This window comes from Cololabis saira, chromosome 9 (assembly GCF_033807715.1).
Source record: "Cololabis saira isolate AMF1-May2022 chromosome 9, fColSai1.1, whole genome shotgun sequence".
Taxonomy (NCBI): Eukaryota; Metazoa; Chordata; class Actinopteri; order Beloniformes; family Belonidae; genus Cololabis; species Cololabis saira.
The window spans coordinates 25,050,133-25,066,875 of NC_084595.1; the positions used below are offsets into that span (position 1 = coordinate 25,050,133).

General features: G+C 39.9%; 1 protein-coding gene across 1 annotated transcript; it reads left to right on the forward strand.

The window, feature by feature from the left end:
* Window positions 1-266: 266 nt before the first annotated feature.
* On the forward strand, window positions 267-16,095 carry bco2l (beta-carotene 15, 15-dioxygenase 2, like). Its single transcript, XM_061730229.1, has 11 exons — window positions 267-300; window positions 1,611-1,788; window positions 2,013-2,224; window positions 2,659-2,774; window positions 2,914-3,016; window positions 3,977-4,117; window positions 13,262-13,422; window positions 14,118-14,288; window positions 14,655-14,792; window positions 15,598-15,780; window positions 15,931-16,095. The coding sequence occupies exons 1-11, from the start codon at window positions 267-269 to the stop codon at window positions 16,093-16,095; spliced, it is 1,602 nt and encodes a 533-aa protein (XP_061586213.1).
* Window positions 16,096-16,743: the final 648 nt, after the last annotated feature.

Genomic DNA, 16,743 nt, shown 5'->3' on the forward strand with positions numbered 1-16,743 from the left:
CAAAATAACTATAATAACTTAATATGAAAGTTATTATATCCTTTGGCCTTTGAGTCTTGTTGATTGATGTAAATTTGAATTCTAGTGATAAATTAGATTAATAGTCTTAAAAAGCATATATATATATCCAACATTCTTATCAGGCTTAAAAACAAAACATGACGCTGTTCAGTGTAACGCATTTTAGCCCTGAGTCCAATGGTTCTTTATTGTCATAGCTTCTATAAATCATGTGACTTAGGATCCAGTCCACAGAACAGCAAGCCATGTCCAACGGTGCAGAGCCCCAGACACAGAGCTGTGAGTAGAAACCATTCTCTGATATGTAGTCACGTAATGTGTACATATGCACATGGACTCAAAGAATAATAGTTGCATGTTTTGCATTTCTGTTAAAATAGCTGGATTCCATTATTTCAAAAGTTGAATGCAATCCAAGTTGTTCTTAAGCTTTAAAAGAAGGACACATTTATGTTATTGCATGATAATGAAAAAGAAAAAAAAACAACTGCTTTGAATTTATTAACTCAAAGCAAATGACTTGCCTTTTATTTCTTTTGACTTCTGGACAAATCAAAACTGTAAGTAAAATTAAGTACAGAAAAAGTGACTTCAAAACCCCTTTCATGCAGTTTCATACGAAACACACATTTTGGTGTGCACTGAAACTCCCTGTATATTCATGAATGTCTTTTGTTGCATTTAAAAAACACTCTGAATCAGAGCCACAGTTGCTGTCAGACACGTTGGCGTTCCTCCTTATTCCTGCTCCACGGACTCCTGTTGAATCCGACCTAGTAAAAGACTTTCCACACTGTAAGGTTAATCGTTTTAGTCATTGTCAGGTCTTTGTCAGATCAACCAAGTTCACCAAAAGAGTCCATACACGGTAAAAATGAAAAGAAAAGAAAGTTTTAAAATGTGCAGAATTATGACAGTTGAGTCCAACACTGTTGACCTTGTTGGAGTTAGTGCTTTTATTGACACTCACTTTTGAGTACAGTTGTAATTGTTAATAAACTACAGACATACTAACTTCAAAACCCTAGCACGAGCTCAGGTGTAATTTGCAACCACATTCCAAATTGCTGTCAACGTTGTAAAAGAGCCTCCAAGGTGGTTATCTGTCTACTGCACATCCTACATTTTCATTGTCAGTTTTACCTGTGTCATGGGAATAAACAAAAACCTGATTGGTTTCTATAAAAAAAAATAAAAAAATAAAACACTGTTGGAGAAACTGTGATGTTCAACCTGAGCGTAGCTTGGGCACTTTAGAACTGAATGGTTTGTATTTGCTAATCGTGTAATGCTCATTCATATTTTACTGTCTCAATGATGGTGTAAAATATGAAGTAATGAAACGGACAGGTTATTCAATAACATTTCTCTTTAATCACTCAAATCCATTGATAACAGATGTGAGGAGTTCAAATTTTCCTTTTCTTCACATTTACAAACTATCATGTTGTATGAGAGATATTGTCACAGAGGTTTGATGTTTTGGAGCCAAAATATTTCGCATGCTATTGTGAATTTAGTTTTGCTCTTTAGTGATACTGTTCTTCTTAAGGTAATCTTCTTCTCTTCTCCTCTCGGCTCCTCTTCAGTATCCAGCAGAGAGCGATGTCCAAAGGCCAGCGGACTGGAGAGCTTAGCTCCGTTGGTGCATTCAGTGGAGGAAACTCCTGATCCCATCCCTACCACCATCAAGGGAACAATTCCAGCCTGGATCAATGGGAGCTTACTGAGAAATGGTCCTGGGAAATTTGAATTTGGGGAAGACAGGTAATAGATGGACACTTTTTAAAAGCCATTCCCGACTATGCTTGAATCTACTCAGCTTTACTGGTATAACACTCTACAAACAATCCACTGCAGATAGAGATTTTTTTTTTTAAACATCAGACAAATTCACACATAATGATTTTTTTTCTAGTCCCCATCTCCCTACTGTACCTTTGCACAAATGCTCTTGTGAGACATATTGATGCCTTTTATTTTTTGCTCAGATACACCCACTGGTTTGATGGCATGGCCATGATGCACCGCTTTCACATCTATGAGGGTAACGTCACCTACAGCAGCCGATTCCTGAGAAGTGACTCGTACACCCTCAACTCCGAAAAGAACCGGATCGTGGTTTCAGAGTTTGGGACATTAGCCATGCCTGATCCCTGCAAGAACATCTTTGCACGCTTCTTTTCCCGCTTCCAGGTTCCAAGTATGTGTGTCTTTTGCATTTGTCACATATCGTAAAATGAATTCCACAGCACCAGAACTGACAAGTGCAGGATGAAACCATTTGTTTTTGCCTCAGTAACAAGGCAGCTGGACCAAATTACCAAAGGCACACTATAAATCAAACCAATTGCCAGAGAAAAAAAAACAATATATGAGTATACTTTACTCCACTGTGCTCATTGTTTGACTATGTGTGACATGTTCTGAAAGGCTAGTGTGCTTCTGATTGAGGGAAAGCAAACACAAGTCAATATTTGTGTATGTATGCTGGAAGGGCAAGATCAATCTGAAACAAGACACAACACTTTTTTTAAAGTAAGGGGAGAGGGATTGATTTTAAAATGAGTTTCTAGTGATGTCTGTGAGGAAGATAAGAAAACAATATGTATTCTTGATATCCACATGTGCAAACAGAGGCCACGGACAATGCTAACGTAAACTTTGTCAAGTACAAGGGAGACTATTACGTCAGCACGGAAACCAACTACATGAGAAGAGTAGATCCACAGAGCCTGGAGACCAAAGAGAAGGTGGGTAACTATAATGTTATATTGAAGTCTCATTTTAATTCTCAGAGAGTATAGAGAGTCAGAACCTAAACAAGATGAGCAATGTAGATGATGAAGGAGAATGAAACATGGATTATAATTATGATTTATTTCAATTCAGGTGGACTGGAGTCAATACGTCGCCGTCAACGCAGCTACAGCTCATCCACACTATGACCGCGAAGGGGCCGCATACAACATGGGCAATTCCTACGGCAGAAGTGGTAACCTTGTTTTACTCTTTCTTTACTGTCTAAAATGCCCCCAAAATTTCCACCTCATTATTTCTACAACCAGAAGAATGCAGAAACATTGTCCTTCTCTATAAAGGTCAGGATTCAGGTGTGATGGAAACCTTGAACTGTGTATTTATTACTATTTACAGCAAATTATCTATTAAAAATATTTTACACCAAAGCAGAAAAACAAACAAATAATTTGACAACACCATCAAATAGGTCTCAAACTCGGTTTAATTAGCGTTACATACTTAGCACCATGATCCAGTCATATAGACTTGATATATGTATTTTGAACATGTTTTGCAATATTACCTTCGTAATGGTTCAGTATAATGAAAGACAGAGGCGTGTAATGCTTTTGGTGCATTGAAAACGTAGCAATCTTGTCATTCTTTTTTTTTTTTACCTGTTCCATATTTCAATTTTATGATTTGAAATGGCAGACACAGGCATTTCATGGTTCTTGAAGCCCAGATTTTTACAATTTATAAGCTTTTATTGTAAAACTGCTGCATTTTGTGCTGCTGACCAAAGTAGACATTTTACTTTCTGATATGAGACCGCACTGTGAAATCCTCCTTGAATGGGTTTTCATTTTGAAATAAGATGTTTGTGTCTGTGCACGGGTTGCTTAAGCCCGTCCATGTTTACATATGTGCTTGGTTGTGGTTTATGTCATTGTGAATGAAGCAGGGCTCTTCATTGGTGTTTCAAGTGAATATGTAATTATTTTTCTTGTCCATCACTTTATTTCCTTGATTTTCTTTTCTTGGTTAGTACAAGTAAATGTAAAAATCATTATTAAAATCATAATAACAGTCAAGATAATCTTTACCTGTACTTGTTTACTTTAGCTTTTTACTTTTATTAGGGGCGGACCCTTTTCCCAACATGTTGCCCACAATAACATGATGCCAAATATTTTTTGTGGACCTCCTCAAGGTTTTTTCTACACCATCATTCGCATCCCTCCTCCTGAGGAGAGGACAGAAAAGGAGGACTCAGCAGACCTTAGCGGAGCCGAGGTGATCTGCTCCATCCCTGCACCTGAATCCAGAAAACCTTCTTATTATCACAGTTTTGGTGAGCTACATACTCGAACATAACAAGCAGCACCATGTTTATGTTATCGTAGCTGGATGAATGATGAAGTAAACATTATGAATTTAACAAATTATTTATTTTAATTGCTCATTTTAATTCTATTCTTCCCCAGTTTCTTACATGGTCAACCACAATTATTTTGTCATTGTGCAGAGCTCTTACTGCCTCTCTCTGTCATAACTCTGCCTCTAGCACACACTAAGGCTTATTTTCACTTGGGGAACAAATTTAAATCTGTTGAACTGACCCACAATCTGTAGGCTACGCTTCATATCTTTCCATGTTTTATAACTAGGAACACATACTTGCTATCATACTGTTTTGTTTATTTGGTTTGAATGTGGTCTTTACTTCTCTGTGTATTTTACTGTCTATCTACAAATCAGTTTTAATTCTGAAGATACACAGTTATATTTGGCAAATTATGCTCTGGTCTTTGTGGGAGTTCTCAAACAATCGCAGCAGGAACAAGATTCCGGCTGGGAGAACTAATCCCTCTGATAAACAAATACAAAAAAAAGGATTTTAGGAAAGTCACTTATCAAATGTTTTGCCGTGGAGGGCGGGTGGCAGAGGAAGCTACAGCAGCGTTTGCACAGCTCTGAAAGTTAAACGTAAAGAAGTCAGATCAAAATTGGTTATACATAATATGAATGGATGTTAGAGGTCAGCTGTTACCAAATAGAGTGATGAAATAGCCAGTGATAACTGAGATCTGAACTGAAGCCAGCAGCTCAAAGGCTAAATTATTTGGCTGATGTGACACAGTGTTGCTTCATTTGCATTTTTCACCACACCAGGTTCCCTATCATTTCAGTTTATCTTTCCGGCAGACCACCCATGCCCTGCCAGACTTTTAGGCAACAAGAAATCCCACTTGTGAGAATCACCTTATCTTATATTTCTCAGTAGAGTTGCAACAGATTGCAGCTTTGTGTGTGTTCATGTGTAAACCCCCCCATCATTTTGGTTACAACTTTGCATTCAGAAAACACATAAGCTTAATCTGTGGAAAGAACTTGAACTTGGAAATTGACTTTGACGGATTTATTTCCTGCAAAATTGAAGATTACTTCTGAGAAGAATAAAATAGCATGACTGGTGTTATTGCAAGTCATCAATTGCACTTGTAAATGAACAACACAAAGTATGTCTGCTTGTGAACTTTGTCTTCTGTTTACTGTACATGCAGACAAGTCATAAAAGTATAAACCATATTGACAGTTCACACGATTTTTGGGTGGAAGAGATCCAAGGGAGATCCTGGGTGTCAGCCACTCAGCAATAACATTGGATGTTGAACTTACAGAGGATAATCAAAGGGGTCCCAGGACAGAGCCCTGGGGAACACTAGTAATGACTGGCTCTCTGGTGCATAGTGGTCACCGCAGTAGATGACTATTAAAAAGTAATTTTCTCTTAAAAATGGTTTATGGTGGCCTATCGGCATCTATAGTGCTCTCTACTGCCCTACTCGATTGAGGTCTATTCAGTGGTCAGTTGGTGTGACTGCAAGTAAATTTTCTCTGAATCCAATGGCGCTTTTCCACTAGCACCTACTCAGCCCGAATCGCCTCGGCGCGGCTCATCCCCGCTCCACCCATTTTGTCCCTGTTTGTTTTTCCACAGCCAGGTGAGAAGTGGGCGGGTTGGGGTGAAGCTGCTGTGACGTACTCGATTGCGCAACCCCTTTGTTCGTGTCGGCGCAGATGAGAAATCAGCTGGAGCCGCGAGCGGCTGAGAGTAAAACACAGTGCCTGTGGATCTGATCGTTCCTTATCGCCCGTCTACATACCTTTTTTAATTCTCTCGTCAGCCACCAGGTTTATGAACATCTGCACCTCAGAGTTGGATCACCAAACAGACGTTTGCGCTGTATAATAAAATCGCCGCAAGCTGCGAGTCGCTCTCGCGCTGACTCCTGCTTCCTGATTCAAACGTCTGACGGCCCCGCGGAGGGTGGTGACGTCAGATATAGTTCCGGCTCAGCCCGGTTAGAACCTCGACAGAATGGTTACAGAAAAAATATCTGCTTGGTGCGGCTCCACCCGCCTTGGCCCGTAGTGGAAAAGTGCAAGGCGGGGGCGTGTCGGGTAGAACCGAGCTGAGTAGATACTAGTGGAAAAGGGCCACAAGATAACTGCCAGACAGCCACCATTGCTGACCCCTGCTGGCATATTGTATCAGTCCTTCTAAACCAGAAGAAAAACCAGACGTAAAAAAAAACAAAAACATGATCATGTACAGAAACATCTAAGGAATAATATTATTTGTTAAGAATATGACATATTTATTTCCAATAAGAAGAAAATTGCAATTAAGCATGTGTCCAATGAGGTGAACATCATACATCACCTAGTATAATTTTAACACAAGTAATGTAATTTTTGTTTGTTTTGGTTATACGTCATTGTATATTTGTTACATTTATAAGATATCCATTTAAAATATACATATTTGTAGATAATAGCTGTAGTTTGTGTTACTTCATTTTTTAATTATATTTTGTAGGCAGAAAAGAATAGTTTAGGAAATTCCATTCAACTCCAGTGATGATGAGTACAGTGATGACGAGTGGGTGCCAGAGACTAACAGGGACATAGGAGCTGAGGAGATGCAGACAGTCATGATGCAGAAAGTAAGGATGCCTATAGTCTAGAAGATGAGGGTCAAGATGATGAGGGATAGGATGCACAGGGAGGTCAGCTTGATCAGGGAGCTGTGGAAGATGGGTACATGGTACCTGGCCAAACTCAAACCCACGCAATTATCTGGAAAGTCCAAGACAATGATCTTGATGGAGACTTGCCTCGTTTGCTAGTCACCAAAGTAGCCCGTGAAGTCATGTGTGGCACAGGAAATCAGTGGCCCTAACTCACAGTGATGAAAAATGCAAACAGATGCCTTGCTGCTGCATGCACGTGAAAGACCAAATACATTTGCATGCAATGCTGTTTGCCACTGTGCCCTGAATGCTTTGCGAACTTTCATCCCGTGTGATGAACACAAAAGTGTAGAGATGCAGAAACTAAAATTTCAGTTCTTGTTGCCAAAAACAGCACTCTAATGGTAATGGTACAGTAGTATAGTAATACCAGTCCCGCATCTTTATAGAACTGTGCGGATACACAATAATGTTTCACTTGTTGGTGATGGTTTAACACATTCAGTTGTAAGATTCACAACTATGAGTGCCATTCGTTTTCTTATTCAGACCAAAACATTGTGCCTTTACAATGTTAGAAAAATTCCCAAAACCTGTTAAAATATTTTTCAAAACATAAAAACAAATGTGTTCATATATTTACCATACATTACAGGTTAATTCATTTTTACATCAAGTCATGCTGTTTTGTGTTGAGTGCTCAGACGCACTGGATTAGACATATCTGTAACCTTATGAAAAAATATCATAATTTTGAAAAAGTGAACTTTTTTTTACATGTCCTGAGAAGAATACAAACACTTGAGAAAAAGTAATTCTTGACCAAGGCTTTTATAATTTGTGCATCAGAGGCCTGGAGATGAGGTGAATGCATGGATGGGGGCGGAAAGACATAATTTAAACCAGCTGAGGGGCACATCCTAAATTCCAGATGTTAAAAGATGTTCTGAGAAAAGGACAAATTGAGATCTGGAGGATGAGGATGTTAAACTGTTTTTGATCAGCTTCATGGGGAGGTCATTGATCTTTGTCATGGCTGTTTCTGTGCTATGGAGGGGAAGGAAACCAAGCCAAAATTAGTCACAAAGATTATCATCAGACAATTGTGTATAAACCTGAGATGCGAACATTTTTCTAGGATATTCGCCAGAAAAGATCTGTTAGGAACCAGACAAAATTTATTGAGGTTATTTGGGCATGAACCAGGTTTCTTAAATAGGAGTTATTGCAGCTTATGTGCAAGCTCAAAAATTTGAGATGGTAAAGAAGAAGCAAAGTAAAAATAAAGAAAACAAAACAAAAACAAACACAGAATATTTATTTTCCTTTGCTTTGACTTTTTTTTTCTATCTAAGCAGTTTGAACGCAATGAGTTTAATGTTTTTCTAATAAAGTTAATTTCATTTGTAACTACATATATATGTCAAGTTTTGTATTTCTGGCCCGCAGCACTTTACAAAGACAGCACTTTAGACCAGAACATTTTAATCATTCCTTCTCACAACCCTTTTAAGCTATTCTGCAGAATGTGGTTTTGTATTGCTTTGTTGAAAAATGTATGTATGTGGAAAAATAATCATAACTTCTTGTGCTTTTCTCCATTAAAGTTGTTACAAGATCAGTTTCAATTTAGTGTGAAGTAACTTCTCCTGTGTATAGGTTATGACACTATGTGGCACATTAGCAATGATGAAATAAGCCCCAAGAGCAATATCGTGGTGAGGGCAACTAGAGACTTATAAAAGTAGCAACCCATCACAGTACCTGGCTTTTGGACTTTCTGTACTTTTTATGTATGCCATGATTCACAGGGCATTCATCTGCAATACTAATACCGCAGATTGTGACACCTTTACATGTTTCATACCATGAAAAAAATTAAACGTCGGAGAAAGATAACCTGATTAAATATCAAATTCGTTTTTTAGAGGATTATTTAATTCACCTATAGCTTTACCACAGCGCCCTGCGGGGAGGGGCTGTGAGTTACTTTTTTGTACAGACAATCCATGCCCACCCGGAAGCACCAATACTAACATATAGCATACCAAAATGAAGGGGAGAAACTCAGCCAAACGCGTGTACCAAGCATTGTCACCCCTACAAAGCACAACTCAAACCCCAAGCAATTATATGGACATGTAGCAAAAACACAAAAAGAGCGCATATCCACTGTAGTCTTTCTGCAAGTTTCTCTACATCACATAAACTGGGAAGTAGTGATAAACTGTAAATAGTTATTATAAATATTTGTTGTTTGTTCTTGTTTTTTTGATTGTACATGATGTCCGTATATATTCTACATTTCATCTTGTTAGTAACATGGCTGCTCCAGTTGGAGTCAAACCTCATTTTTCTTGTGTGGTCTTATTTGAACTGGAAAAGTCTATGAAGTAAATATATCTGCAAATGAATTTTCAAAATAAGTATTTGGATAGAATGAGTAACCATAGTGATATATTAGTAAAATATAATCGGTTTTCAGTGTGGTACCTGAGAGAGATCAAATGGCACATACGGTGCTGAAATGTGTCCAATTGGCACATTGAGTGGTTCCGCCTGAACATAACTTCTCTTAAAACATCTTTAAACCTGCTCAGTTTCATTTTTCGAGCATATACCTTGGCACAATTGGTCACAAGATATTACTTTACTCATTTGTGAATGCAATTTATTACTATCATATGATTCAAATGTGTGTGTGTTTTTTGAAATGAATTTACTTAGGCACACTAACACACATATTGACTCTGACACTTCTGTAGCAATATTGCCTTTGCTTTCTTTTGAGACCAAGATTACATACAACCCTTATACTTGTGAAGATATACTCCATTTACTTTGAGTAAATAATTTCAGATCTTAGGCAGAAAAAATAGGCCATTTTAATTCAGCCAGATTGGGGTGTCTTCAGGGATCGATGGCCTGTTTTGGATCATTCTACATCCTCTTGATTGGATTTAAGCCCCGGCTTTGACCATGTCACTCCAAAACCTTTATTGTATTTCTTTCTTTAGTTATTTATTTATTAGCTATTCGGAGGAGGGTTGCTGGTGTGCTTGGGATCATTGTTTTGCTGCATAACCAAAGAGAGATCAAGGTCACGAACTGATACCCTTCCGGATTTTCTGGTAGAGAGCAGAATTCACGGTTCCAATAATTATGGAAAGTTGCCCAGGTCATGAAGCAACAAAGCAGCCCCACACCACCACACTACCTCCACCCTGTTTGAATGTTGGCATTATGTTCTTTGTCTAAAATGCTGTGTTCATTTTATGCCTGATATATTGGGATGCACACCTTCCAAAAAGGTACACTTTTGACTAATCACTCCACAAAAAAATGTCTCCAAAGTCTTGGGGATTGTCAATATGTTGTTTGGCAAATGTGAGACAGGCCTTTATGTTCTTTTTTGGTCAGCAGGGGTTTCAGCCTTGGATCTCTTCCCTGGAGGCAATTTCTGCATAGTTTCCTTTTTGAATCTGGAACACTGACCCTAACTGAGGTGAAATGAGGCATGCAGTGCTTTAGTTGTTGTTTTAGTTGTTTTGTTGCTCTGGGTTCTTTCGCTTCCTCCTGCATGAATCGTTGATGCGCTCTTGGAGTAATTTCGATAGGCTGGGCCCACCTGGGAAGGTTCACCACTGTTACATGTTTTTTTTCTTCATTCATGGATAATGGTTCTTTGTGGTTTGTCGGAGTCCCAAAGCCTTAGAAATGACTTTGTAACCCTTTCCAGATTGATAGATGTCAATGACTTTGTTTCTCATTTGTTCTTGATTTTCTTTAGACCAGGACATGATGTGCTGCTTTTTTGAAGATCTTTTAACCAGTTGCATGTTGTCAGATAGGTTTGGCAGTAGTCAGATCTGAGTGTGGCTAGTAAAGTTGAACTAATCTTTTCGACAAAAAAAGAAAGAAAAAGAAAAGGAAAATGTGGATAATCAAAGATAGCCATCCATCCATCCATCCATCCATCCATCCATCCATCCATCCATCCATCCATCCATCCATCCATCCATCCATCCATCCATCCATCCATCCATCCATCCATCCATCCATCCATCCATCCATCCATCCATCCATCCATCCATCCATTTTCTTCCGCTTATACAGAACCAGGTCGCAGGGGCAGCAGTCTCAACAGAGATGCCCAGACTTCCTTCACCTTCCTTCCGTCCGAGATGTTCCCAGGCCAGCCGAGAGACATAGTCTCTCCAGCGTGTCCTGGGTCTTCCTCGGGGTCTCCTCCCGGTGGGACATGCCTGGAACACCTCCCTAGGGAGGCCTCCAGGAGGCATCCGATACAGATGCCCAAACCACCTCAGCTGACTCTTCTCAATGTGAAGGAGCAGCGGTTCGACTCTGAGCTCCTCACGAGTGACCAAACTCCTCACCCTATCTCTAAGGGAGCGTCCAGCCACCCTGCAGAGGAAACTCATCTCGGCCGCTTGTATTCGCGTTCTTATGCTTTCGGTCACTACCCAAAGTTCATGACCATAGGTGAGGGTGGGAGCGTAGATTGACCGGTAAATCGAGAGCTTCGTCTTTCGACTCAGCTCTTTCTTCACCACAATGGTCCGGTACACCGACCGCATAACTGCAGATGCTGCACCGATCCGTCGGTCAATCTCCCGCTCTATCGTTCCCTCACTCGTGAACAAGACCCCGAGATACTTGAACTCTTCCACCTGAGGCAGGACTTCTCCACCCACCCGGAGAAGGCACGCCAACCTTTCCCGGTGGAGAACCATGGCCTCGGTTTTGGAGGTGCTGATTCTCATCCCTGCCGCGTTGCACTCGGCCTCAAACCGGTTCAACTATCGGCCGTATTCTCCTCTCCAGTACCCTGGCGTAGACTTTCCCGGGGAGGCTGAGAAATGTGTTCTCCCTATAGTTGGAACACACTCTCCGGTCCCCCTTTTTAAAAAGAGGGACCACCACCCCGTTTTGCCACCCCAGCGGCACCATCCCCTTCCTCCATGCAATGTTGCAGAGGCGTGTCAACCAAGACAGCCCTACGACATCCAGAGACTTCAGGTACTCAGGATCTCATCCACCCCCGGTGCCCTGCCACTGAGGAGCTTACAAACCACCTCAGTGACCTCGGCTTGGGTGATGGATGAGTACGTCCCCGAGTCCACACTCTCTGCTTCCTCAATGGAAGGCATGTCGGTCGGATTGAGGAGATCCTCAAAGTATTCCTTCCACCATCCGAGGATGTCCCCAGTCGAGGTCAACACCCCCCCCACCCGCACCATAAACGGTGCAGACAGAGTACTGCCTCCCCCTTCTGCGCCGAATGGTTTGCCAGAATTTCCTCGAGGCTGACCGAAAGTCTTCCTCCATGGCCTCACCGAACTCCTCCCAGACCCGAGTTTTTGCCTCCAGGACCGCCCGAGCTGCGGCTTGCTTGGCCTTCAAGCTCAGATAGACATGATTTAACAAAAGGGGGGGATATATTTTCACATGGGGTCATGTTAGTTTGGATAGCTTTTTTCCTTTAATAAATGAAATCATAGTTTAAGAAGTGCTTTTTGTAGTTATTCGGGTTATGTTTGTCTGATATTAAAATGCATTTGATGAACAGAAACAACCACAGAAGAAATCTATAAAGGGGGTGACATTACTGTATATCAGCTGCTGATGAATGATGGTTTTTGATGCAGTAAAGTCTTGATGAATCACAGATGTATTTTGCCCTTTTTCAATGATATTTTTATATATTCCTGAAACCATTAAAGAAAGAAGGATGACACCAATTCTCTTTAAACTTTCTAGGAAGAACATGTTTTTTAACATGATATCATCTATTCATCTTTGCCCCTGAACCTCCAGTTTTTAATTGATAACGTCTACCAAGTCATGTTTATGGTTAAATGTTGACATCATCTCTCGGAATAGCATCATTATAATGTATTGTGGTGATCTAGCTGTATCCGAAAGCAGACACTGACTCCTTCCAAAAATGTTTTATTCACTTAACGCCCGATCAAATCATCCAAGGCAATCTGCGGGAGAGGGACAGGCCGACAGACAGAGAGCTGGCAGTTTCTGAAGGAAAACAAGGAATCTGAAGCAATAGAATGGAGGTCAGACTCTGCGATGTGTATCTAGTTCAAATACATGGTTTGAACAATAGTACCACTGAAGACAAGTGGCTTTGAACAGCACTATAGGTGGCTAACTCATGGAGTTGTGTACTGTTAACTTGGCTACTAGTCCTGAATCGTCACTATTATCTTTCTTTTCTACCGTGTTGTATGGTTAAATTGCAGGATTTGACAACACAACGCAGATGAAACATCTCTTAATCTCTTAATCTCTTAATAAATGACAAGTCAAATTGAATCTAAGACTGAGTGTGTTTTTACTGGTTTGGGATTTTATGATGCATCTGTCTTTACATTGTTGTTGTTTTTATCCACATTTACTCTTTTTTCGCCCTTTCTCTATAGTTATGTCGGAGAACTATTTTGTATTTGTGGAGCAGCCAATCAAGCTGGACTTGCTCAAGTTCATGCTGTACAAGATACAAGGAAAGAGCTTTCATAAAGTCATGTCCTGGGAGCCTCAGTGTGACACCATTTTCCACTTGGTCTGCAGGCACACAGGCAAGGTGTGTTAAAATAGGTTATGGGCAATCAAGCTAGAAACTTCTGTCACTGTAAATATTTAAACAAGAAAAAGATGTACTGGCCTTTAACTGCCATAAATGCAGAAACACATTATTTTACAACTTTGAGGAACATTAGAGTACTTTTTTTGTTTTGTATAGTTTTAGAGTGGAAAGAAAGACCCCTCAGGAAGCTCACAAAACCTGAAGGGCGCTTCAGAAAAATGGATAGATTTTTTAGTTTTAACTAACTTGAAATAATCCTGATAATGCTTAAATAAATTTAGAGAAAAATTACCTTGCTTCAAGAAATGTATCTTCTGGAAACTGTAATCTCAGTTTTGACATTTTTTCACACCATCATATTTTCTGTAAACACACACACAGCTGCTAAAATGTCAGAAGGAAAAAGAATAGCTGCACGTTGATCTTCATGCACGATTATCTTTTTTCCTTATTCATTTTGCTGAAGTCACACTTGGATGGTGTTGCCTTTCTTCATACGTTGTTACTCTCAATTTCTCTGTCTCATTACCCAGAACACCCATTAAGCGTGCAAACTTTCAAAAAGTTAAGGTGCACCATAATATCAGTATAAGGGAGGGAGCCTGCTTTCGAACATTAAAAACAGCATACCTGCAGATTCTTGTACGAACAAAAGCTTTTGTAACTCTATATATTTCCTTTCTGCTGAACAGGAGAGTCAAGTGAAATACCATGCAGCACCAATGTTCACCCTGCATCAGATCAATGCTTTTGAAGAAAATGGTTTCTTGGTTATGGACATGTGCTGTGGGGATGATGGTGAGGTCATTGGGGAATTCACTCTGGAGAACCTACGACGAGACTCAGGAGAGGAGATGGACAAGGTAAATCGATTCAATCTGGCAACTCAGTTTTAAATTACGGCTTACAGTACAAAATTGAAACACAAATACTTGAAGATATGCATCAGAAAGGAGGGTTTTTTTAGTTTGTTTCTAAGAAACATATTGTTCAATTGCCCCGTATATTCTAATTTTGTGTTTTGATCGTCAGTTACTGATGCATTAGGCTTGGAACGTCAAATAAGGATGCATGAATTACTTAAATCAAAACAAGCTTTATTCAAAACATAAAATCCCAGTCTATTGTCAGTTAATGTAACCGATTATTGCAGAAGTCATATTGTAACTTTTAATTTAACAGAGTGCCACATGTTTTAGTTTCTCATGTTGTTTGATTTCATTTTGCAGTTTTACAATTCGATGTGCAGAAACCTCCCAAGGAGATATGTTCTGCCTCTGAATGTGGATGAAAAAGCTCCTTTGGACCAAAACCTTGTCAATCTGCATAACTGCAAAGCCACAGCGAAGAAGACAAAACCTGAGGAGGTAGGATTAAAACTGTGTTCAGGGTGCAGCATAGTGCTAGCATTTTCAAAGTAATATGTTTAACTGTAAAGACCCAGGCCTATAATCATTTTAAATGCAGCCAATTCCCTCCCACACAGTATGTGCAATTACCCAGCGCGATGAAATAAATGACTTTCTGTACAACAGTAATTTCATGACTTGCAGCAGGTGGAAATAATGTCCACCATGCAGGTGAACAATTGCTATTTGATGTCTCATGTATGGTTAGTACATGCGCTCTCTGCTCACCATTTTCTTATGGCACAAAAAAGGCTGAAACACTAAAAGAAAAGCTAATGCTTTGGTTGTCACGGCAACGTGGGCACCACTCTCCTCAGTCACTTCTCAGAGTTGTGTTACATGTCAGAAATGGAAGAAAAAAAAAACAGCTGTGGAAGTGCTGCCGGCTAGCATTGTTGCTGGAATTAATACCTGTAAGAAAGGAAAAAGAGAGTGAGAGAGAAAAGAAAAGTGCTGCCCACTGAAATTGATTTGGAACAAGGTTTTTAAAGTGGATTAACCTGTTCTTAAGTAAGGAATGATTAAAAAACGAATTCACGTCTTCATTTATCTTTTAACCTTGAGGAAAAACAGAGAATGGATTTTTTGAGGATATTGTAAATAAACTCAGTTTATATCATTTGACCCCGTGACCCTGCGAAGGATAAAGCTGGTACAGAAGATGGATGGATGGATGAATACATCATTTGGCAAAAAGAAAACAACAAAAAAACAATGAAGGAATAATAAAGTCACTGTTTTCTGTTATATCCTTATCCAACAGGTTTATCTCACCCATGAAGAACTCCACAATGACGAGCTGCTGCAGTACGGCGGCCTTGAGTTCCCTCAGATCAATTATAACGAGTATAATGGCAGGCCTTACCGCTACTTCTATGCCTGTGGCTTTGGACACGTCTTGGCCGACTCCCTGCTCAAGATGGATGTCCACACCAAGGAGCTTAAGGTTCTCCACTAGTCAGAGACTACTTAGATTGAGTTCATTGTTAACTGTGGCTGGTATTAGCACATCAAAGTCCTTTCTACAGCAGGAGGTTGTGAATTGGTTTTCTAACATGAAACAGCCCAGAGTAAATGTATAATCTCCCCTGTCTAGGTGTGGCATTATCCTGGCCTGTACCCGTCTGAGCCTATCTTTGTTGCTGCGCCGACAGCTGCTGAGGAAGATGATGGAGTGGTATTGTCTGTCATCATCACGCCTAGAAAAGTAATTTCACAACTCACACATATTTATGCTCTAAAGAGGAAAAAACTTCAGTAGCATCAATTTGAGGGATATTTATCGCTTTATATACAGCCATGCAATCTTATTTTTTATTCTTTTAATGTGTAAAAAAAACATTACACGAATCACATGGTCATAACAAATCTCAGTATTAGGCTATTACAACCACAGATAAATCATAAATTAATATTAATACCACAATATCAAATGCCCCCCAGTTTCAACAGCTTGTAGATCCACCTTTAGCAACAATCATTTCCTGTATGACTTTACCAGTCTCCCAAGTTGTTGTGTTTGTACACTACAATATTGTTTCAGGTTTCAGACTTTTGGTCATTCATTTATACACAGCTCTGTCAAAGTCCCACCACCTGGATTTTAAGTCATTCCAAAACCTTGACTTTTCTCTGCCATTCTGATGAGGTTGTGCTGCATTGTTCCTGTTGCTTGGATCAGTTTTGACCAAGCTTTCGCTGTCAAACAGAAACAGGCCTCACATTTGCTTCCAGAATATTTTGTTAACAAAAAAAAAAAAGATCCCACCCCTCCACCACCATGCTGAACAGTGGGCATGAGGTGTTTCTGCTGAAATACTGTTTGGTTTTCATAAAACACTAAGAATGAAGGCTAGAAAATTCCACTTTGGTCTCATCTGTCCATGGGGCAGTCGACCAGACGTCTTTT

What these genes read in the sequence shown, in the direction of transcription:
- bco2l (XM_061730229.1), top strand. Translation starts at nt 267, where the DNA reads ATGTCCAACGGTGCAGAGCCCCAGACACAGAGCT. An exon ending in TTCCCGCTTCCAGGTTCCAA is followed by an intron (nt 2,225 to 2,658) that starts GTATGTGTGTCT and finishes ATGTGCAAACAG; the next exon opens with AGGCCACGGACAATGCTAAC. An exon ending in TCCACACCAAGGAGCTTAAG is followed by an intron (nt 15,781 to 15,930) that starts GTTCTCCACTAG and finishes TCCCCTGTCTAG; the next exon opens with GTGTGGCATTATCCTGGCCT.